Below are 24,550 nucleotides of genomic sequence, written 5' to 3'. Positions count from 1 at the left end.
TACTGCATTGCAAACCCATGCATTGACAAGGCAGAACAAAAAAAAAAATATCTGCTCTTTAGTCAAGCCAGTGTCTACCAGATGAGCTACACCAGGAACAGTTTCCCCCTTACTTCAGACCTGCCTATGAGTCACAGCTTTGTGCTGGAAACCCCCAGTCTGCCTTCCACAGGCCCAAGACAGATGACTAACACTAATCTCATCACACCACCATTTTGTCAACACAAGATGATGGCTTTCAAATTCTTTTCTCCAACCAGTCAGTTCTAATAAAAACTCCCACCTCCCCCCACTTCCCTGCTCCATAGCTAAATTCATCCTCATTTCTTGCTATTGCCTCCTCCTTACTTTGCTGAGATCTACACTTACAAAACAAGCACCCACACACACCCACTCACCTGCTGGTGGCCGTATCTGGGTGTGCTGGGCTGCCACTGGTCCAAGGGGTCGATCACAGTGCCATTCAGGGCGTCGTTGGAAGGCGGCGGGGGCACCGGGGGGGGCACAGCAATCTCCTGGTACGTGTGGTTTCCAGTTGGGTAGGAGTAAGGAGTTTCCTCCGTGAGAAAGACTGGTCGTTTGGAGATATGTGAGGTGGTGGATTCCAGGTCTGCCAGTAAGGCGTCTGCAGGAAAGCAAAAAAACCCAACAAAATGGTAAAAGCCTGGACTAGAGCTTTGTCTCTTTCTTCTCATTTAATGTATCTGAGTCAGAAGTTTTCTGGGAGGACTTTTCATCTCGAGTAATCTACCAAATGCCCTGAAAACACTACTGCTGCTCAGGAATGAACGAGTTAATCAAACTACAACTACAAGGAAAACACCAAGATGTAGCAAAGCAGCCAGAAAAGCTGTGTCAGTCTCAGATTTTTGCCTTAACTGGAAAAACACCAAACAACGGGAACCCGTAGTCTCACTACACCCTGCAGAAGTGCAACCTAGGCAAGCCTGTCCAGAGATGTACTCTAACAGGATATTGACACAGACTAATTACAGGCCCCACATCATCACGGAGTCATTTACTGTGGCCGCAGGCACTGCTTTCTGCAGGAAACAAGATCTCAGGAGGTGTCTTCTCCAGAGTCCAAGGCAGTGGAAGAAGCGTGAAATGTTCAGATCAGTCCATCAAGTGCAGCAAAAGGATGTATTTCAGTTCTCCTGACAAAAATCCCTCTCGGTACATCATACAAACAGTTAACAAGTTTCCAGAGGCTGCCAGGTAAACGCCATTTCTTCTGGAAACAATTCTTAACTATATGGGTGGAGACTGCTCACAAATTCCTCAAGAGAAGGAAAACCTCCACCAGCTAGAAACACTGTTACTTATGCCAGGCAGAGGACCCACAGGACACAGTGAGCACTTCTCAAAATGCCTAATTTATTACATTAGGCATAAAATGGTATTCCCAGCCTTCTGGATTTCTCCCTGCATATGTATCCTCTGCCCATTGCCAACCCTGCTTTCCTCTGGGGTGACTCAAAGGTAAATCCTGACCTGTTGGACCTTCCAGCCCGTGTGCCCACCCTGCAGAGCCCACTGCAGTTCCTGGGGAGGAACTCCAGTGAGTGCCTGCAGGTCTGTGCTGCGCTCACTTTCCAAAGAAAGCCTCCCTGGCCATGTGCCCAGCTTTCCACTGGGGCAGCAGCACCAGTGCACACCTCTGCAAGGCTGTTAGAGAGGAGTCAGCTCACTGGAGACATCAGCTCTCCGTGTAACAGCATCAGGACACACCTGGCAGGTCCCTTTGGACATGTGGAATTCAGCCAGAAAAAAAAAATGCACTTCAGCAGATTTAGGAGGGGACACTCTGTGAACCCCCCGGGATCTCCTTTCCCCCATGCAGACCCAGCTGTCCTCAGAGAGACCCAGCAGACCCCTTCTCCTGCACACAGCAGGTACTTGACCCTCAGGTTTGGGGCACAGGGGCTCAGCCTGAGTGTGGCCACCCTGCAGTGTCCCCCACCAGGGCACAAGGAGCTGGTGGCACCAGAATAGCAACCGAGCAACTGCTCACACTAATGGCTGCCCACAGCTCCCGGGCAGCACCTGCCAGCCCAGAGCCACTTCCTGAGCACAGCACTCCACAGCAGCCAATGCACTTAGCAAGCCTTCAAGAAAATGTATTAGAAGAGGACACTATTATTGCATTACAAGATGAGGAAAGTGCCGCTTTTATATTTACTCTTTTCAAAAACCAAAGCATCACAAAAGAAAAAATAAGCAGTCCTGCACTCAGAGAGCAGAATACAGCCATTAGCAAATTAAATGCTGTGTTAAATTATTTCTGTACACCCTTCATTTACTTAAAAAGATGCTCCGAACCATTAAAGTCACAGCATCTATCTTCCTAAAGGGACCAAAATATCCCAGAAGCGGATTCTCTGAAGGGAGGCAAGTATTCCACAGCTGGGGAAAAATGAACTCAATCTTCTTTTCAAGCAAAAGAACAGCTGGCAGATTCCAGAGTGAAAGGCACATACCTCCAGGGAACTGCCGATTCCTACAGTCGGGCAGGTCCTATGACTGGAGGTTTCACGCACACAACCTCCCAGAGAAGTGTTTGCCGAGAAGGAGTGGTTTTTGCTTCTCCCCTCCAATGACAAAGGCAATTCAAACTCCACCAGGAAGTGAAAATCCCGTGAGGGTGTTGGGCTCCTCCGGCCCTGCAGAGGGGACGCAAACCATTTTTCCACCCTCCACCTCTCAGTGCAGGACCATCTGTAACCATCTCGCCACAGACACTGCCCTGCTGGGCTCCTGTCTGTGCTGATGGTCCGTGGGACAGACACCCACTGCCTTCTGCTGCTGACACAGACTGAGCTCGGCTACACGCACCGGGTCACTTGTACAGGTCTGCGGAAGAAGGGAGCTCTGGAAATACCAGGAGCACTGAGGCCCATGGTTGTGAAGGAGTTAAGATTAATGATTAACCGCCCCCGTGCCCTCCCCCTTCCTGACTTGAGCAAACAAGGCAAAGCCGAGGAACGGAAAGAGGAGGGAGGAGAAAAGGCCGGAGAGGAATTACTCGGTTACTCCAACTAAACTCCAACTTTACGACAGATATCGAAGCAGCTGCACGAAGGCACCACCCCAAGCCGGCGGCACAGGAAAGGCGCTCACACACCGGATTCCCGATGCCAAAGGACTTCTCCCGGTGCTTGCTCGCCCCAAGCCCCGCAATCCCGTCCTCCCTTCCCTGCGCCCCGCCGCTCCAAGCTCACAGCCATGACAGGGAAGGTCTTCCCCATCCCCGTCCCTCCCCGTTGCTGTTCCCCGATCCAATGTCAGCTCCCTCAAACAACCACAGCTCCCTGAAACTCTGCTGGAATGGGAAACTGCGCCCGTTTAAAGGGCCCCAGAGCAGCAGCAGAACGTGCCCGGCGAGGGCAGGGTGAGGGGCAGTGGCACCGTGCCACCTCACGGACATCACCTGCCGGAGGGAAGCGAGTCCCCAGCACAGGCACGGGCTGCGGGCGGCTCCCCTGGAGGTCAGCCCAAGGAGTTCTACACTTCAGAGCGTGACTTGAGGCTGTTATTCAAAACCCAACCAGAAATTAACCAAAGGGATTAACAGTTTGTTTTCCATTAAGCACTTCATCCCAAAAGGTCCCAAAGCACCGTGCATTCATTTAGGATTTGTACAACTACCAGAAGACAATATGAGATAAGAGATAAGGAGAAAGAATGGAGATTTATTAATAGAAAAAGATGCATCACTCTCTCTTTTGCAAAAGGGACCAGCATCTGTAACCCGATGAACTGTGACAGGGATGCTGTGCCTTGTGCAGTGCTACATCTCTTGTCACAGCACTGAGTTCACTACAGTGACCGTTCCTTAAATGGAATATTAAATGCTTAAATAGAAATATTAAAGTCTCGATCGATTTACTGGGTAATGAAGTGTTCCTGCCCAAGGTGACTCCTGAGGGACAGTGCTGCAGGACGTGCGAATCAGCCGCTCAGTCCCCGCAGCCCGAAGGAAGCAGCTGACCGGGCCACCGCCAGGGCCAGAGCCCACCGGCACCATCCATCAGAGGGCACCACACCGACAGGGACAGAGCGACCAGATGCACGGCAGTGCCCAGCCTGGCAGCGCCTTCACCTCACCGGCTGAGCCCGCAGAGCCGGGCGCTGTCCCGGTTCCAGCGCACGGGCACTCCCGGCCGTGCCACGTGTGCTGCGCCGCCCCGCCGAGGCGCGCGTCTCCGCACGGCTCCCGCCCCGATCTCCGCAAACTCCACACACCCCGACCGCACCACAGCCTCGCCGCTGCCCCAAACGCTCCCTGGGACACCACCGACACGGCTCCAGCAGGCTGAACCTCCCAAGGATGAACACCATACGTTCGGTTATCTCAAGAGAACAGATTTAACCATTTTGTAGCAGTAAAGTAAATCAAGTTATAACGGACCTTAAAACCATTGCTCCTCCCCAGGATCACCCCTCTCTCCACTCTCAGGACTACAAGAAGCCACTAACACAACCCACAGATAAAATGTCAACTCACAGAAATGTGCATGGAGCAGAATCACTCCCATTTCCAAAGACTCGGTAAGGGACTGTGCATATAGAAATCTGTATTTTCCACTCCATTCACAGGGTGCTGCTCAGGAGGGTGCAAAAGGGACATCTGCTAGAACACCACCAACCTGGACACTCCTGCTTATCATGGCTACTCTGGAGCTGTTACACAGCCAAGAAAACCCTAACTCCCTGTGCACTGCAGCACAGAGCACCTCAGCATGAGCACGGCTGGTCCTCCACAGGCTCAGGTAACCTGGCAAAGCTGTGTGAAAACATGAAACAGAAGGGACAGTCTTCCTCCTCTCCACTGGGCAACCCAAAAATTACACACTCGATTGAAATCACATTTAGTCCTGAGGGCTACTCAAACCACATCCTCCCCAGTATGGGAGGACATTGCTCTTTGCATCCAGGTGGGTTTTCTACAAAGATTTTCCTGTGGAGGAGGGACAGTTAAAGAATGATACCACATTTGACACCTTTACCACTATAAAGCACTCTCAGACACCTGGAGGTCCAGGGACATTAGTTTGCTTCTCTCTCCCTTTCCTCACTTTTGCCAAAGATCATAATTAATTAAGAGGTCCTTGGGATTCTGGTCTACACATCCTCCACACCGCTCTGCACATTAGTTAGGTATGTACAAATGGCCCTTTAATACCAACGGCTTTGCTTCAAGGTAAGTCCCAGCTAAAGCAAAGCTCTGCTGGTCATTTCAGCAGCTCAGGACAAGAACTCTCACGCTGACGTCCAGTGCATTGAAGCACTCAGAAAACAGCCCTTCTACCACCAAAGCAGCAGGGCAGAAGAGCAGAACAAACCCCCGGGCAAAGCCCCATTGCCCAGCCCAAGCTGCACTGACAAGATCACGTTGCACAGCGCTGTGCTACCTCCCAGCCCACAGCTCAGGCATGCCAGGGGCTCCTCCGGCACCGCGGCGTGTCGGCACTCGCTGGCTGCAGCTGCAGCATCCTGCAGCAGCAAGGGCCGCTGTGCAGCCAGGGGCACATTCCTCAGCTTGCACAGCCCAGCTCTGTGTGACACAGAGCAGCAGCAGCAGCCTAGCGAGCCCAGCACTGCTCTGCAGTCTGCAGCAGCAACGGGAGCGCCGGGGCCCCTTTGTACTGATGCACACATCAGCATCCCTTTCTAGGAATCTGAGCTGGACTCAGCGCCTTTAAATAGGTAAAGTGAGCTACTAAAAAGAAAAATATATATTTATATATATACAGATGTATCTTCCCATGCATATCAAAGCATACTTTGTTCACTTCCCCTTTCCTGTGCATCTCAAAAATGCTCTTGGATTAAGGTGGCACAGTGAAGCAGAACACATCTTGGACTAATTCTGAAAAAACCTACATGACAAGGAATCGACAAATTCACATTTGCCAACTGACAGCAAGCAGCTTTTCAATGCTAATTTTTCCTCAAGCAAATAATTTTCCACTATTCATAAGCAGTTTAAAATTTATCTTTTTTTTTAAAATGAGGCGATTTAGAGAAATCTAAATTTGCTTTCCTCTGGAGAAAGGATTTCCATATGCAGTTCATCTCTCTCAATAACTGAGGATTATTAAGCCATGCTGACACAGCAAATCACAGCATTATCAAGACAGTGAGTAGATCAAAAGGATGGTGGTCAATTTTCTTCCACATCTCATCTACTGCTGGGGAGGAAATGGAAGCATAACTGAAGCAAGATACTTCAAATGCCTCAGATATCAGCCTTTCATTTTCAACAGCTGAAAGCCACATCTGCACATGTATCAAACCACACATTGCCTGTAGCTCTGCTTCTTGCATGAGACATCTGGAAAGTGAGTAGCACTGGAGACAGGATTCCTCCCCCAGCCTGCACACAGAGCAAATGCATTCAGCCACAGAGTCCCATCTCCCCCAGCATCTCTGGTGCCACATGTCCCTGACAGCCCAGACACAGCACACTGGGGAATCAGGATGAGATGTCTGAGCACAAACTACAGAATTTCCTCTGCTGCAGCTGATCTGCACATCCCCTATTTCCCTCCCTGCCTCTATTTATCCAAGTAAGTAGAACTGCTGCAAGTTTTCCTGGTTTCGGCAGCAGAAGATTCCTAGAGGAGTGGCAAATAGAAATAAAAATGAAGATACCCCTAAGGGCAGCTCTCAATGAGAAGATGGACTTTAAATGCTAATCATGTCTCACTCACATGAATTGCAGACCTCTCACTGGCAGAATCACACACCATTCTCCAGCCCTTTTTTCTTAATACCTGCAAGATGCTGAATTCAAATCCTGGATTTTTGCTGTCCCCTAAGAGAATGAAGGGAAGGGAATTGCATCTCCAGAACTGCAGTTTGAGCTTGCAGCCTCATCTGAGACACCTCTTTGCAAAACCCCTGAATGCAAACCTTAAAAATCTCATTAGGTTCAAGTAAGTCTTCTCCCCACCACCTCCAGGAGTAAATGCAGCTCCAGCTCACATACAGGGAGACAGCCCAAGGCAGTAACCCAATCCCTGGCATGACAGTTTTACATTGTGAGTAACTGCAGAGGAATGGGGAGCCTGGGTATATTTATCCTATGAAACAGCCTTTCAAAAGAAATATTTGCAGTGCCCTACAAGATCTGCATCAAGAAGACTCGCTGGAGCCTTGCTAGGACTTCTCACTGCCCTGGAGTCTGACTGCAGGAGGTGTGGGGAGCCCCAAACACTGATGGCAGGAATTCCCATTTTGATTTTTCTCAGCAAAATGGAAGAACCTTATCAGAAGTAGGAAAATCATGAACAGGTAAAGGCAGGCATTGACTTCCAGGTAAAAGACATTTATTAACAGGTTCTTAAGGCACTATATTCCAATCAATGCTTTTAAATGCAAAAAGATCAGTGACTACAAAAGCAATAAAATACAAAGACTACATTCAAAATGAGACCTTAGAAACTCAAAGTGCAATTATATGCCCTTAAAATCCTCAAGTTCTCCAGCTCACATATACAGAAAGCATGTAAAATAGTTTGGTTTACTGTCTAAAACATTTTGAGAGGTTCTTAAGGCACTATATTCCAATCAATGCTTTTAAATGCAAAAAGATCAGTGACTACAAAAGCAATAAAATACAAAGACTACATTCAAAATGAGACCTTAGAAACTCAAAGTGCAATTATATGCCCTTAAAATCCTCAAGTTCTCCAGCTCACATATACAGAAAGCATGTAAAATAGTTTGGTTTATTGTCTAAAGCATTTTGAGATGACATCTAAAAGTTTCCCAAAATTTAACCAATATGTCAGGAAGGTGGTTAGAACACAGGACACACAAAAGTGCTCAGGTCTCTTGTGAAGCAGAGGAAGATTGTTATTTAAGAGACACAAAAATTCAAGCCACAAAAGGTAAGTCATTTTCCAGACCTAACAACTGCTGGAGTATCAGTACAGAGCAGCCACTGAGATTTTTACTTCACATTGCCCAGATCTGCCTAGAGAAAGTCCAGATGGCATGGTCAGTAAAATCACTCAGCTCTCTCTTTAACGTATTAATGTTTAAAGCCTTGTGCTTTCTCACTATCAAGGTATTGGTGCAAGTCATGTCTTGTGTCACTGCTTAGCAAAACGAATGTCCAAACTAATATCAGTATGTGGCATGGTAAATTACAGTGAAGACAACAGCCATTAAAATTTTGAAGCTTCTCTCTACTTTCAGACCAAAGCTGCCCCTTAAAATTAGCAAAACTTTGCATTTGTAGCACTGATTCACAAACTTGTGTGGGTGCTCCCAAAAAGCAAAGGCAACCTCCCAGCTGCAGTTACGCCTGGCTACCCCAGGCTGCAGAGACAAACTGAGCCAGGATCACCCCGTGACAGCCAGGATCACCCCGTGGCAGCCAGGATCACCCCCCCCGTGACAGCCAGGATCACCCCATGACAGCCAGGATCACCCCCCCGTGACAGCCAGGATCACCCCGTGGCAGCCAGAACTGCTGCTGGAATCAGGTGGTGGCAGCACCATGAATCCCTTCTGTGCCAGAACTGGAGTACTGACAGCCAAACCAGTGAGCCTTGCCAGTACAGCAGCACATGCACCCAGCTCTGACCACTATCAGCAAATGTCTAAACAAAGACAAGACACTGCAGTGTGAGATGTGGTCTGCACGAGCAGCTGCAGCAACGACTGTGGCTTCCTTTCCCAACCACTGAGACCCAAGCAGGAGAGTTTATTCCAGAGCTTGTGGCCAACTAACTGGTCACAACTAACATGCACTACTACCACCCCAAGGCTGGGGTTGTAAAAGAGTGTGCAAATACAGCCTGTGTGAAGCAATTTCAGGAACAGTTTATCAGTAACTACTCACTGCACTTCTGGGGATGCACTGCAAACCCCTGGCGTGCTCTGGCTGTAGTTCCAGCAGAGCTGACACCATCACACACTGCCAGTGTAAGGGAAAGGCCCAGGGATCCTCCCTTCCCCAGGCAAACCCAGGCTGTTCCTGGAACTTGCCCTGCTGATCACCAGACACTTTCTGAACTAATTCAACTTACTAATCCAATAGAAGCTTGCTGAGGTGTTGGTTTTGTTTGTTTTAGACAAACTCATTAGGTTTCTTGCATTAGGTTTCTTGGAAGCACAGATCCAACCATATTTCAAAAATATATTAAAAAAAAGACCAATGGCAGAATTGAGCTCTTGTTCAAGTAAGTGAATAAAATGTCTACTTTAAATGGAAATGTTCTACTTTCACCTTCAAAACTTAGGCCAGAACACAAATTGTAAACCTAGCCCATCCTGCCATTAGTTGAAAGAAATAACCTACCCTCCTGTCAGATTCCCATAATTCATCTGCAGCTCAGATACAGACCAGAAAAAAAAAGCAGCCTGAAAAGATGCAGCCAGCAGCCAGCTCCAACTGAAATGCTCCTTTTTCTGGAGACATCCCTCACCATTACCTGCTGCTTCCACCCGAACCTACACTGACATTTTATTTTGGCTTTTCAGCCCCAGAACTGTGACATGGCTCAGTGCCTAGGGCTACACATGCTGTGCACCCACTGATGCCTCATTTGTGCTGCTGAGCTGAAGAGTGAGCTTTTGACAGACTCCTGACTATAAAACTGAAGGTAAGCCAACTCTGTATGCTACAGAAGCCATCATGTGAGCTCAGACCTTCCACCGGACCCCTCAGATGGGCAGGAGGGCTATTAATGTGTGGGTGTGCTGAAAAAGCATGAATGTCACCACTAGATCCTTCCTGCCCACACCATGTTCTTGCAAAGGAATGCATTTCTGCGACACCCAGAGCTGCAGTGGTGTTTCTGTCTGCAGGGTGAGGCTGCTGGGGCGCTGAGCATCACGTGCACTCAGCAGGCTCCTGTGTAGCCCAGCAGCTGCAAGGCTCTCAAGGGCACAAGGACACTGCAGGAGAAGCAGCTGACCACTCTGCAGCTTGACACCAACAGTCCCTGGGAGTCACAGCCCCATTCCTTGAGGGAGCACCTCAGATCCACCTCTTGACATCTTGGATGCAGCAGGCTGGGAAATCCTTTGGCTGCTGGCTCCGTTCACATCACCAGGCTGGCAGGGAGGTAACCTAATCTTAACCAGTTCCACAGGGCATGGGATCACCAACTCAGCCTGCTGGCTGAGAGACACTGCGAGTGCTTTAAAGATTGAGTCAGCACAGTTTCCTGGATGAAACAATACAAATCCACAGCACTCCCTGGCCTACAGTCCAAGCTGTGTGAAGGAACCACAAATGATTCTCCTGTAGGACCAGAATTTTTCCACTTAGCTCTCTGAACACTGAACTAGACTCCAGCTTAAACTGAGTGAGAGAAATGAACCACCACCTACAAAAAAGAAACACATAGTTATTCTGCCCTTCTCAACTTCCTGATCAAAACTTCCGTCCCCTTTCCACTGTCTCAGAACAGCTCATGGCTGAGATAATGGAAGTCCCACAAGGTACATAACTGCTTTTGTGGTCAGAGATAAATATTCCTCAATATGTCACAAATGTGCTGAGCATCCTCACACTGAAAGTGATTTGTACTTCAAGTCCCTTCTCCTGTCAGAAGGGAAAATGCTCCAGAGCAACAAAATACGGTTTGAATATGGTTTTTGGACAAAAAGCTGCTAAACCAAGTGTAGCCTTTTGAAGTTTTTCAAATTAACCTCAGCTGTCCACTCCACTGCCTTGCCTAGCACATTCAAAAGCTGGCAACAGAAACACCAGGAAGAACAAACTCTTACTGGCACTGGAGATCTAAGGACAGCACGGAGGAAAGCAAGGCCATACAAACCCAGCAAGGGGGCTGTTGTATTTGACACCTATTGCCTCCAAAAGGAGCACTCAAACTAAGCTCAGCACTGTGACAGCTGCTTTCAGAGGCTGCTCCCTCCCAGGGGTGTGTCCTCCCTTTTATTTCTCATTTCCAGAACTGCTAGATCAGGGGGTGGGAAGGGTTATTTCCTGCCACATACAGCATCTTCTTTTTTATAGCATGGTTTTCTCCACACCTGAAGTGAAAAGAAACATCTTACATTTACTTCCCTCTGTTTATAGTGGTGAGCAGCAAACAGCTCATGCCAAGAAAAAACACCTTTTGAAAACTGAAGCTGCTGAAAACTGAATTCATGTTCCATGTTCCTTACCAAACAAATAAATATGTTCAGTTTCACAGCTACCAAAGGCTCCTGAGAATGCCAGACCCAGCTACACAAGCCTTGAATGCCTCCAGAGATTCATGGTTGTGTGAAGCTAAAACAGAAAATAATCCTTCCTGTGACTCGTTTCTACCTAGATTCACTGGGCTGTCAGAGCCCTGAATAACAGGAAACCATTTCCAAAGCTGCATAAGCACAAAAAATTCTTCCACTGCTCCATGAACAATCTTCAGGAGAATGAGGAAAAGTTTGTCAAGGGTTTGTACATCACAGCTGTGGCACATCCTGTGACACAGCACATGCAAAAGTTGATCTAACCTCAAGGTTTGCACAATGCTGAAGAGCAAAGCTGGGCTCTGCTTCACTGGACAGAGAATTAGAGATTGCACAAGAGAAGGATCACAAGGTGATACCTAAAATGTAACAGCCTTACCCACTACTCCAGCTCCCAGCCCCCAGGGATTCAGAGTGCTGTGATTAAGTACCACTGTCCTCAGATGATGCTCCCACCCACAAGTTACAGCACTTATCACATGGAAGCCTTTTTCAGTCACAGCTGTCACAGCTCCACACCCTAAACCTCCACATATTCCATTTTGTATGGGTAGAACTGGCTGTGGCCTGCAGTAACTGCAGGCAGTAAAGTCTGCAGCCACTGCACCTGAATCCCAACAAGGCTCACAAATCAGAATCCTCACCCTAACATTCACACTTCCTTGACAGCACAAAAGAAATGTGCCTTTCAGAAATGGACAACTGAGATGCAGTCCTGAACAGCCCAACATAACAGGGCAAGTCCATATTATATCAGAATAGAAAGCAAATCTAACTCTCAGGCCTATACTAAAAATATTTAAGTTGGAACTTCTCAGCCTGAATCTGCAGTCTGCTATGAGCTCCACCTGCCACCAAGTCTGTTGTCAGAATCCTGTCCTTTGGGAAGCAAACTGACTGGTGTTCAACAGGCAGTTATACCTAGCCCTGTAAAAGATCACAAGGAACAAATATCTGCACAAATTAGAGAGTCTGCATTTCTCTCCCTGTGTGTCAGCTGTGAAATTGGAAACAGCTTTGGACTGCAAGGAGGGTAAGGACAGCCTCTGACAGTCTTCTCCTGGAGTGGCTCTTCTTATGCAAGATCTATTTCTGATCTCTGCCTGACAGCAAACACATCCTCAGGCATTTCCAGGAAGTCCCAGACAAAGGCAGCAGCAAATGGCCAGTCCTGACCCAACTGGCTCGGACTACAGCAAGGGACACTGCTCTGGACAAACAGGAATGAAATGGCATCCTGGCCAGTTTGGTGGGAGGAACAGACTGGAGGGAGTGTAAACATTTTACACAAACAACTAAGCAGTTAACACCTCACTACTGACCTGGGCTGGATTTTAGCCAACATTCTAGATGGGGAAAAAAAACTTAAACCCAAAACCACTAGTAACCAACACACTGGTTTTTTTAGTCCTTTATTTATCCTTACACATGCAAAATACTAAGTTAACCCTTCTTGTACATAATTTTCATTTGCTGCTGGCTTTCCTCTGAAAAGGAAAGTCCAACAGGATCTGGTCTCCTCTGCCAAAAAAAAAAAAAAAGAAAATATTCACGAACACCAAACAAGCAGCCACTGAACTGACCCCTCAGGGAAAATTTCCAGGGCCAAGGCCTCTGGACAAAATACCAGCTCCCTTGTATTCCTACAGGAAGAGGGGCTCAGCCAAGCCAGCTATCTGAGGAACCAGACCCTTCCTGCTACACCAGCATGCAGCTACTCCACAAGCACTAGGTCAAAACACAGCACTGCCATTCTACAAACATCTGACAAATCTGGTACAAAGGAGATCTCCACTAGACAAAAGAGTCCAAGGATGGGAACAGAACCAGCAGGAAACAAGACACTGGATTTTAAACCACAGCTCTGGTAACAAAAGCTCAAGGCTTAAATGCAGAGGTGTGCAGCACCCAGCTACAACAAGCAACCCTTTAGGTGCCCATACATGCCCACTGAAAAGAGGGTAGAAAAGGGCATTTTTATAGCCCTGCATTGGTACTTGATTGAAATTTGTACAACTGGAAGCTGTCATAAAAAGCACTGAGGTTACAACACATGCTGATCCAGCACTGGATCACAGCTTCTAAGCAGTAGCTTAGTGTGAAATCAACAGTGGCAAGTCACAACATTGTGAACACACAGCAGTGGTCTCCAAACCTCTGGGCAGCAGCAATCCTGGTGTGCTTGTGCTCCAGAGCCCTCAGGTGGAAATGAGGAGGGTGTGGATTTGAGCTCTCAAGGGGACCCCTCACAGCAGCTGTAAAGCACTTGTCAGCTTGGAGATCATGATTTGGTAAGTGCTGATTCTAACTCACCTAGGGAAGGAAAACATGTTACATCAGGGTTTACAGGAGCACAGGAGTTCCCCTGGACACTGAGCACCCTGAGTGAAGGATACAGTTTCATAAGATGCAAAAAGGCGAATTAACAGCTCACCACTGCCAAAAATGGAGAGGTTTTACTCCCTCTTCCAGACATGTGCTGCTGCCACTTACTTGTGCAGGCTCTGGCTCTCACAAGACCCCTCTGTGAACCAGTCCAACAGGATACACACCCAGTGGAAAAAAGCTGACTGTCTTCTTTTGGGTCAGGAAAGAGATGAGCACAGCAGGCAGGGCTATGTCCAAACAGCCAGACAACACAGAAGGAGAAAGGATAAGTAAAAGTAAAGCCCTCTCCCCTTCAGCAGCAGCAGGACCACCACCTCAGCCACCCCACAGCACACAGGTAACCACACTGCCAGGAACAACAGTGCTAAGGATCCCCCTGATCCTCTCCAGCTGCTTATGTAAAAATGGGTTTGGACACAGTCGCAGTCAAAATACTGACAGAGCTTGCACATTCCAAGTTAATTATCTGCCTTTTTAAAAGTAACAGAAACAGGAAAGCATGTGGACCCTATTACCAATAAAGGGAAGAGTAGGATTCGCATGGTTATGCAATAATGGACATGGAACTTGAGGGGAAAAAACAGCATCTTTTAAGCTGTGGAAATCCTATCCAAGCAGCATAAACAGATCTGAATATAGACCCATCTAGGCAAAGTGCCAGTTACAAAATTTGAGACACACATAAAGATGATGAAATAAAGGACTGAAATACTAGTGTAAATTCTGAATTCATTAAAAGAATTCTGAATTCATTAAAAGCATTAGAAGAACCAATTCTGCCAATGAGATGTAGAGTGCCCTGGCTACCAGCAAAAGGAGGACTCCAGTAATAAAGAATGGGGAACTAAAGAGACTCTGTAATCATACCCATATTTAGTACAGTCTTATGGAGGCATTCCTATCCTGAAGGCTCTTAAATGGGATATCAGAATGCAGACTTGACAGATTTCAGACCCTGAAACACATACTTTTCAGTAGCTTCAGCAACTTCCCATTCAGTAAGTAACAAGCATAGCTCCCAAAAGCATAAATGTAAAGAATATTCAAAAAATGCAAATCTACCCTTAAAAAATCAAGGTATCTCAAGATTTAAAAGCCTGTGTCAATAAGGGGATACAGAGTCCCAGCAAATCTCACCCAGATAAAAAGCTGGTATATTGAGATATAAATAAAGACTTGCAAGCTTGACCTGCCAAGCACACTGAAGTGGGTTGTTTCCCTTTTTTAAAAATGGGAACTTGTGTCAAATGTGGTTTAACTGGCTTGTTAAAAATCTAATTATTAAGGAAGTACTCTCAAAATGGTGGATGCTTCTTTTAAGAAGTTTTCATTTCTGCAAAGGTTCTCTGCAACAGGGTGGGAGCAGACTTGGAACCAACACTGAAATCTTTGTAAGCCAAAAAGTGTAAGTCATCATCAAAAACTGACTTTACACAAAGCGCTGCCAAAAGCACAATGTAAACTCACAGAACAGGGCAGGGGGAAATGACAACAAAATATTTCACATTTTTCAGTTGTGTGGATGTTGGTACTGCTTATAACTATAATAGGTAGAAAGTTTTAAAATGAAGCTTTCAGTCTGATGAGCACTGCACTGTAATTTAAAAATAACCCAAGTTATTGCAGATAGTGGGCAAGCAACAGCTCTGAAAGACAACAGAGTACAAGGGGCCAAGAAGCACATGGTTAAAAATCTAGTTAAAGCAGCTTCTTTTGACTTTAAAAACAGCTTCTGGGAATGAAAGGAGGACAGTGTTTGAGAAATGAATGTGGGAACTGGTCCCCCAGTCCACTCTGGGAGATGTGGGTGGCAATTTGATGGAGACTGCTGATGGCTCTGTAGCTGACTTAGGGCTCTGGCTTAGGTTTGGTTTTGTTTTTTTTGTTTTGTTTTTTTTTTAGCATTGGTAGAAGAATGTGGCTCAAGAGTTTCACAATGTCATGACACTGGCCCACTGAAAGAAAGAAAATTGTTAAATTCAGATACAAAACTAACATTTTTAGAACTGGAGTATATTGGAGCCAGTGGATGGAGAAGAGCTGGAGAATGTTTAAGGTTTTCTTATCTCCTCCTACATGAGAAGGTAAATGACCCATCGTTGTACCTCTCATCTGGTATCATGACACAAGTACCAGTCACAAGTCTCTTGCTTGTTTCAGCAGCAGCAAGAGAAATAGTGAGGATATTTTACCAAGAGCAGTATTAATAAAGCAATTAAACTCATGACACCTTCTTCATCTCAGTGTCCTGAACACAAGTTGTTGTTGTTGTTATTTGATAAAGAAAAATTTTATTCTATCAACTAAAGGCTGTTATTCACAAGAGAACTCTTGACTGCAGAAAAGAACAACTGAGAAAAAAAATTGCAAAGACTAAAAAGAAAGTAGATTTTCGGGAGGTAGAGATGAGTAAGAGACCGATCTCCAGCACTGACCAAAAATGGAAATGGCAGCAATACTGAAATAGAAGCAGCATGAGAATAAACTTCCTTTTCAGAGGTACATGAAATAAATCCTTCTTCAAATTGCTTTCTAAAAAAGGATTTTCAGCATGATCTCTGATTGTCCCTCCACCAATCCCATGATAAAAGTCACCAATCCTCTGAGATAACTGGAGAGACTGCTTTGCACAAGTCTAGAGAAGTCAAGATTCCCAGTGCCTACACATTTGCTTCACTGCAAATTAAGTTGACTTCTTTGTCTCAGCTCATCATGTTCTTCCCTGCTATGCCCTGAACTAGGGCACAGAGCAAAAGAGATGAATCTTCTTATCAAGTACCTGGATGCACACATATTTTATATGGATGTGTACTTACATCACTTTCATCCCATTACAGTTGGGTGCTTTAAAATTAACCTGCTCCACCTCAAACCACACTGGCACCCCAGCCCTCAGAGAAACCCAGGGACCAGGCTCTGCCACTTACATATCTAAAGTACAATGTCCCACACATGCACAGCAGTGCAACTGCCCCCTCACCAAGAACAATATTCCACTTCTATCTCCATGACAAATCCAAGCCTAGAGTGTTGAAAGCAGCTGGAAAATAGAGCAAGTCCAACTCTTTTCCCCCCTTCAAGACAGAAAAAAAAAAAAAAAAAGGCTGTTTCTGCCAAGCAAATACTGAATACACTGCATTCCATTTCATTAAAACAATTATTCAAAAGCCAGCCAAGAATTACATAAAGCTTCCTCCCTGCACCACCCCCAGCCCCTTCCTTCAAGCCCTCCTCCCCAGCAGCCTCCCAGCCCTGCAAGGACAGGAGCACACCACGGACACTGCTCCAAATGCCTCCTGCCCACTGCCTCTCCCATCCCACACACAAGCAAGACAATCAGGGGGCTGCAGCACATCCAGACAGCCCAGAAGCTCTCAGAGTTTCACATCACCACAGCCACACCACGGTGATCTGTTCCAAGCAGATTTCTCACTCACATTTGATGGGAAAGTAGCATCCAACAAATGAAGCCCTTAACCAACCCTACCAGAAAAATGAATGATAACCTAACAGGTTTTCTCTCAAACTCACACCAAGGCTTTTTAGCATGACCCAAGACAGAAGGTGCTGGAGGCACTGGGTTTAAGCAGTTAAGTACAGGAGCAGCATGCCAGAGCAGCTGCGAGGCACTGCCCGAGCAAACTGCTCAGGACAGCCAAGCAGCAAATCTCAGATTAAACACACGCAGGATAGATTGAAAACTACAAGCTTAGGGTTATAAGAACCTGTCTGACAAATTCATCTCAAACTCCACACAGCCACTCCACAGCTCTCAGCCTGACTGACAGTGCTGAGCTGCTCATCCTTCACAGGAGAAATAAAAGGCAGCTTCTTCAGGCCAGTGCAGCTCACCCACCCACAACCCTGAGCTGGCCACTGATAAGAGATTTCATGACGTGGATGAAATGGCATTTCATTCCCTCCCCCAGTGCTCCAGCTCTCTGCAGGGATCCTGTCTAACTGCTGGAGCTGCTCACAGCCAGGCAGAATAGTTCCAGCTGTGTGTCACACTGCCTGACCAGGCCTACACAGCCCAAAAAACATCTCCCATACAAAACCATAATGAACAGGAGCTTCAAACCAGAAGTACTACTCCAGGTACCTTATTCTTGGGGATCACCTCTGCCCAAAAGGGGTCATTTGTTAGCAGAAAAAAAAAAAAAGGAAAAAAAAAAAAAACCCACAATCCAAATGTAGTCCCAGGGCAGCTGCTGATGCTGAGAAACAGGGAGCAACGGATGCAACTAATGGTAAAACAAAATGAGCAACAGAGACCAGCCAAGCCATCATCTTATTCCAGTCCATGGGGCACCAGTAACCTCAAGTGACATGCAGTGAGCCCTAGGCTTTTTTTTCTGACCCAGCTGAAATTAGTGGCTTCAACCCAAAAGAAACCTTTTCACAGAGAAGCCCTGAACTGGTTTAGGACCATGAAAGAGGATAAAACAAGGGAATACTAAGCCCCTAATCCACAGCAAATTATTTACAGTCCTCTTGCCCATGACCTTTTCTACCTCTGGCTTCTTTTACCATCTCCTGCTCTTATTAGAACTCAGCCTAACCACAGTCCCTGAACCACCACAAACTTCCCCATAGCACAAAGTGAAATTCTCTGTTCGCCTTCCTCTTCAGCAATGAAACAAAGCAAGATCCTGTGAGGCACCTAGACAGACACAGGATTAATTCTGTCTGCCAGCTCAGTTCTGTGACAAAAACACGGGACTGGTTTATTCCTGGAGCCCCCATACAGTCTGATTTATAGCTGAGCCATTTAAAGCACAATTCCCCATGCAGAGTGTCATTCACAAGGTTTATTCCCTGGAGTGCCATTTTCTTTTTTTTTAATGTTCTTCAAATTATTTGCAAAATGTTAGAGGTTTAAACACATGCAATAAACAGTAAAAAACCACAAGAAATCAAGCTACACTCCACTGCATGCTGCCAGCCACTCAGTACCTCACCCAGCAGAGCCATCTTTGCAGATGTGCACATGGTAATAGAACACTGTGAGAAGTGGCACAACAAGCTGCACTGGACAGCTTCAGACTATCTCATCATCATTTAAATAACTTGAACTGAACTTGTTCACAGTGTAGAGACAGTCCAGAGAAAAAGGAGCCAAGCACTAACAATGCAGGCTGCCTCCCCCTGTGGACTGCCATAAGTTCTCTTGGCTCCTCAGTTTACAGTTGTCTCAAACTGCTTAGATAAATTTCCCATGTAAATTCAGAATAGTTACTGTCTGCTAAAAGAAAAAAGCTGCATTTGTGTGAGCAGAAAAAGAGTTTACCAGACTCCTAAACAGCACAAACACATAACCTCAGGGACTCAGTTCCTGTAACTGAAACACCAAACTTGTTCCACAGCACTCCAGTTGCCATTTCAACTTGTTTGTTTCATTGGGATTTAAAAACACACATGCACAGAAGAGAAAGCATGGATTTTAACACCCATCGGCCAAGGCAGACTGTCCCCAGCTAGCTGGGGCCATTTGCAAAGAGAATGAACATGAAAGGGAAAAAGAGCTAAAACTGATATGAGGAAGTCATCACCCACCTCCTATTTTTATGGTATATCTTTAGCACACAACATTCCTTGAATGACTTCACGAGGCTCTGTGGTAAAGGGAAAGACTAGGGTAGAGCTACTGTGGGGAACTTGGAAGGGAAAGAACATCTTTTCTCCCTACTCACAGCCTGTCATAACGGGGGGTGAAGAAAGGATGAGCAATCAGAAAGGCACAGAGGGAATATTCAACAGGGCTGAGAAAGGAATAAAAACTTGTAAATCCAATTCAAACTTCCCACTGTAAACTTTTCCAGCAATGGTGACCAGAAAAGCTTGAAAGAAGCTTTTCAGCTGGAAGCTATTTCAGAAACACAAAGATCTCAACCAGTGTAACCACACTTTGCAGGTAAGGAGTAATTATCCATTTCACAGACAGAGAAACAACATGCCTTAAGTTAGGGTACATTTTTGAGGCTGTGGAGAAATGGTTACCTTATGCTATATTCAACATAACCCACAGCTGAAAGAGGTAGCCTCCCTTCCCAGTCCACTGTCCACGTAAAAAAATGACTTTGAGAAGAATCAGCTTGCTGATGTAATTAACTGTCCAGCAGTTTTTGTGGACACAAGCAAGGGAAATGGCCACAGGGAGCACTTAAATCAAATGAAACCAATTTGAGATCACAACTTACTCTCTAACCCATTCAACTTCAACCAAAGTGGAAAGTAACGGTGCCACTTCTTGTTTCTACTCTGCACTACTGGATGCAGTAATCAATCCTGCCTCAGATGAGACAGTTCCCTGCACAACATTTTAAAATGCAATATCCTAACAGTCATGTTAACCTGTACTCCCAGGGTCTGTTACTAAACCTCAGTTAGTTAGGACAGGCCTGAACTGAGCAAGGAACTCACTCCCTAAACCTCATCATCTTATCACAGTGTGAGAAAGCTTCCCACAGACAATGTCTCACTTTCAGGCAGCTGGAACAGAAGAGCATCTTCATTAACAGCTTCCGCATCAGACAAAAAGGGACACACAGCATCAGCAACAAAGAGGGAAGCACAGGCTGAGACCAGAGCAGGAAACCAGGACCAGAGATCCTGTTCACTCACACGGATTTTCCACTAGCACACACAACTGCATTCAGAATCTGCTGTGTCTCCAAAGCTGCATCAGATTCTGGGTATCACAACTAACACATTAGGGCGATTCAAACAGATTTGTTTTGTGGCCATGGACAGGCTTCTCCCCCCCTCTAGGAACAGAGCTTTAATATAGGGATTTATCTGTCTGTCTGAGCTGCAGATCAGAAAACCAACTCTGATCTAAATAGAAGTGCATTATTAGTCCTTGTTCTGCTGCCAGACTAAAATTTTAGCTGTCATTTATACAGTTTCACAACTTGTTTAATAAAATAGATAGACTTCAAAGGGCAAGAGGTGGGGAAAAGGGATCCAGAGGAACTGAATTATCACAATCCCTAGGAAAGGAAGAAAAAGGAGAGAGAGAGATGAAGATGTATGAGAAGTTTCCCATTTGTTTCTCTAGTGGCAGAGATGGTGTTGGAGGATCAGTTTTAACCAGGAGGGCAGCTGAACACTTAGGATAAGTTGACCTCTCCCAGAGAAGGACAAAGGAGCTAAAGACAGCACAGAGTCCAGCCTTCCCGTGGAAACAGAGCAACAAGAAAAGAAGCCTCTCTCTGCATCACACACTGCTTGAGGCAGAGGACTCCCTGTCTGAGTTGCTGAGGACAATGAAGTCCCTGTTTCACCAGGGGTCACAACAGCTAAGGAGCTGAAACAAGTCAGAACCCCATTGTGCAGAGCATTAGTTCTGTTTACAGCCTTCTCGCCCAGCAGCAGGAAGGACTCAGAAATCTGAGCCAGTAGAGAGCCAAGGCACCAAATTACTTTTCCAGTGCTTCCCCCCAGTACCATTTCCTGGGCGTAGCTGACCGTAAGCAATTTCACAGCAAACTTTTAGTCAAGTGAGCCCAAAACCCACAGCTATGACTCCCAAACTAAAGGAACTGAGTCAGAAACAGGCAAGCATCCTCCTCTGGAGAGGGACAGACAGACAGCACCGCCCTGCAGAGCACAGCAATCCTCCAAATGTTAGGACAGATGACAGATGGAAACACATGCACCTCCCTCCACACTCCCATGAAAAATCAATGGCAAGATTGCTCCCTTTAAAGTCAATCTTGAGAGGATTAAGCACTGAAGAGAGGGTGGATTAGAGTTCCTAAAACAGAGGAAAACAACTAATAAAGCAAAATCTCTTGTGCCCCTGAACTATGCACCCAGAATTTTGAAGTCCAATTGCTAGAAAAACATTATGCAAAAGAAAAATCCTTCTAGAAGTGAGAAAGCACACCTAAAAAAAAAGCAGCTCGCAACCTAATTGACATGGACAGCTAAAACATGTCTCCATTAAACAGATATAACTTCTTTGTAAAACACCTTTTACAAGCTCCAGTGAATGCTGTTTTGTTTTTGATTGCAAAATCCAGTTTAAAAATATCTGAAGCCTTTGAAAACAATTTTTTTTTTAATAGCAGTAGAGAAGTGAGAATTTCATCAAATGAAAGCTTCTAAAAGCCACACCATTTCTGTCTGGAGTTACCAAAAGATTTCCCGGTAGTATTTGCAAACAAGCCTTTCAGAAAAAGGCTGTAAAAAACTTTTGGAGTCAAAATCCAAAATAGTATTCTGACTAAAACCAATGTAAAGTTTCTCTTCTCCTCCTCCTCTCACCATAAATACATGACAGGTTCCACAAATTAGGTTTCTGCCTCTGCAACAAGCAGACCCTAACAGATCTGTTCCCTCACACTACCTAGACAAGGTAGCACCACAGAACCAGTAACTCAACATCTCATTCAGAGTCCCAGATTGTCTGAATAAAGTATGTGTGGATGGTCACTTGTGTGCTGGAAGCACAGGCTGTGCTTTGGCAATCCCCTGAAAGGGGCAAGAGCCCCAAATCTGGATTCTCACTCTTTAGGACAAAGCTGTACTCTCTGTGCCAATTCACAGCACTGCAGAACAGCAAATTCATCCAGCAAACTTCCTGTCAAACTCCAAGCACATCCGCAAATGTGCTTCCTCAGAGGGAGTGCAGGGGACAATCTGGGCAGGCCTGGCCAGCTGCTCTCCTCCCTTCCCAGCACGGCTGCTCCAGCTCCCACCCAGCCCCAGCACGGCGTGTCCTGTGCCACCGAGGCTCCCCAGAACAACAGGAGCACAGCTCCAGCCTGCAGAAAGTTTCCTGTGTGAGCTTCTTCAGCACTGGGGGAGGGGGGGAAAAGGGAACAAAGATTTTTTTCAACTCCAAATGAGTCCTCAAAGCAAGACAAATCCATTCTCATATGCTTCATAAACTGTCCAGTCCAAGAACAAAGCTGAGATACTTCTGGACCTCCATTTTACAGTGGACATGTACACACTGATCAAATCCTCCAGCTCTAGGGAGAGGGAGGAGATTTTTGATAAAAGCAGGGAATTAAGAACAGACACACCAACGTCTCTGTGAAGGTTCACTGATGCCCAGCAAGGCCCTTCACTCACTGCTCATTTCTGCCTCACACAGATTCAGAAGCGAGGTGTGGAAGTATCTGAGCTGATTTTACTTGACATCAACTCTGAACCTGCAAGTCCCAGCTCAATATCAACCTCCTTTTGGGCCAAAACTGTCCCTGGAAGCAGAGCAGCTTTGTCCACATGGCACTGTGCCTGAACCAACAAGTCCTGCCTAACCAGCCTGACTCTGGACAGAGCCAGTGCAGACGTCTGTATCCATGGCACAGTTAATCCACAACTCAGATAATCCACCCATAGATAATGAGGAAAGAAAAGCAAACAACTCTCACTTGAGCTCGAAAGTCTGACTTATTTCAGGGGAGTTATATCAACACAGCACTGCTCCATTATGTGTGCATCCCAAGGTGAATGGCTTTAGAGCAGTAACTGAGCCATTTTGGGCTAACAATGATTCACAGAGGGAAAACAGCTGGTGTGCTTTTCCTTGGTGAATTCTGTACACTACAGAAAGCTTAGAGAAAGGGTCACACTTTTTTTTTGTTCAGCTGCCTACTGTTAATTAGATCTTGTCCAGTCTGAAAGGCTGCACAAAAATTGAGACAGACGCAGTGTAATTAAGACTTGATGAAATCAAGTTGCTCAGACTAAAAGTTCTAACTATTGGTTGTCCCAATACACTTCAGAGCTCAGAAAAACAAGCCAATTTCAGATCTTTTTCACAATTTCTTTACAGTTCACCCCTAATTCTCCTACAGAGGAAAGAAAAATGTTAGGGGACTGCAGTAGCCTATTCCAACGACTGGGAAGTTACACTACCAGTGCTCAGGAATGCAGCTCTTGCAGAGGGCACAGGGAGGCTCCCATGATTTACTGAAGAGCATGCTGGTGAGACACTAAACTGGCCCTCCACAGAGCTGCATGCTCACCTTGAAGGGCTACTCATCAAGTCAACACACAGACCGGGTGAATCCTGTTCTGACTAGCAGTGCATTCCTGAGCACGCCAGGAACTCGCACAAAGCTCCAAGAGATAACCAGAATGAGGGATATGAGAAAAGGTAAACAGAACTGTCTCCACTTAAAGGAACAACAACCATGGGAAGAAGCTGTAGTAGAAATTACTTCTGTTTTCACCAACAGCTACTTCACTGAAGCAGAGGGTTTTGCTCCCCAAGGATGAACCTTCCAGGGCACACCTTTCACCAGAAAGCCACGCAGCAGATGGACTCCTTGCCCTGTAAGTGTTATCATTAGCCCAATTCAAAGTCTGTTTTCTGAAGGTGTGACCACCAGCTTTATGCCAGCACCGTAATGTGAGCTTCCAGGTCCAGAAATAAACCTGCAATTTTCTTGGACTATATGTCAACAGAACGTCTGGTTTCTATTAAAGGTAGGATGGAAGTAACGGATCACAGCCCCTCCCCAGTGTCTGATTTAATCAGTTTCATAAGCGGAACTCAGTCGTCCTAATGCCTCCCAGAGCACAAGGGATTTTGGCAGATCCACACCCTTTCCGGCTTGGTACCAAAGGAACTCAAATTCTCTAGATCTTTCCCTTGGGACCAGTTGCCTGACATTTCTCCATTACACGGTTTCGGGAACCCGTATAATGCAGCACACCTGGGAGAAGCAGAGGGAGGAGAAGGATGAGCTCCGAGCCCGGCGGGCTGCGCTTATCCCCCCAGGGCTCCCCAGTCCGCAGCCGCGCAAAGTTCAGATCTCGGCCCAGAGCAGGCTGGAGCGGCTGCGGCGGGCAGGGGGGAGATGTCTGCTGAAACCCGAGCGCGCTCCGCGCTGCGGCGGGCACGGCAGCGCAGGGCGCCCTTCCCGGCCGGGACAGCCAGCGCCTGCCCCGGCTCGGCCCGGGACAGCCCAGCCGCGGGGCT

At 46.4% G+C, this 24,550-nt stretch overlaps 1 protein-coding gene across 6 annotated transcripts in view; it reads right to left on the bottom strand.

Annotated features, from left to right (window-relative positions):
- The window catches only part of PXN (paxillin), a 53,196-nt gene that overhangs the window by 20,381 nt on the left and 8,265 nt on the right, over window positions 1-24,550 (bottom strand). For 4 of the 6 annotated variants that reach the window (XM_039726007.1, XM_039726003.1, XM_039726008.1 and 1 more), the window contains one exon: window positions 399-625. In XM_039726007.1, coding sequence (XP_039581941.1) covers window positions 399-625 — 227 coding nt within the window. Of the gene's footprint in view, window positions 1-398; window positions 626-2,480; window positions 2,710-4,507; window positions 4,554-24,550 lie in introns of those variants that run through there. The other 2 variants (XM_039726005.1, XM_039726006.1) reach the window with 2 other exon arrangements.

Source organism: Passer montanus, unplaced genomic scaffold, assembly GCF_014805655.1.
Source record: "Passer montanus isolate IOZ18808 unplaced genomic scaffold, ASM1480565v1 scaffold57, whole genome shotgun sequence".
Lineage (NCBI taxonomy): Eukaryota > Metazoa > Chordata > Aves > Passeriformes > Passeridae > Passer > Passer montanus.
This window is presented reverse-complemented; position numbering and strand designations above follow the sequence as displayed.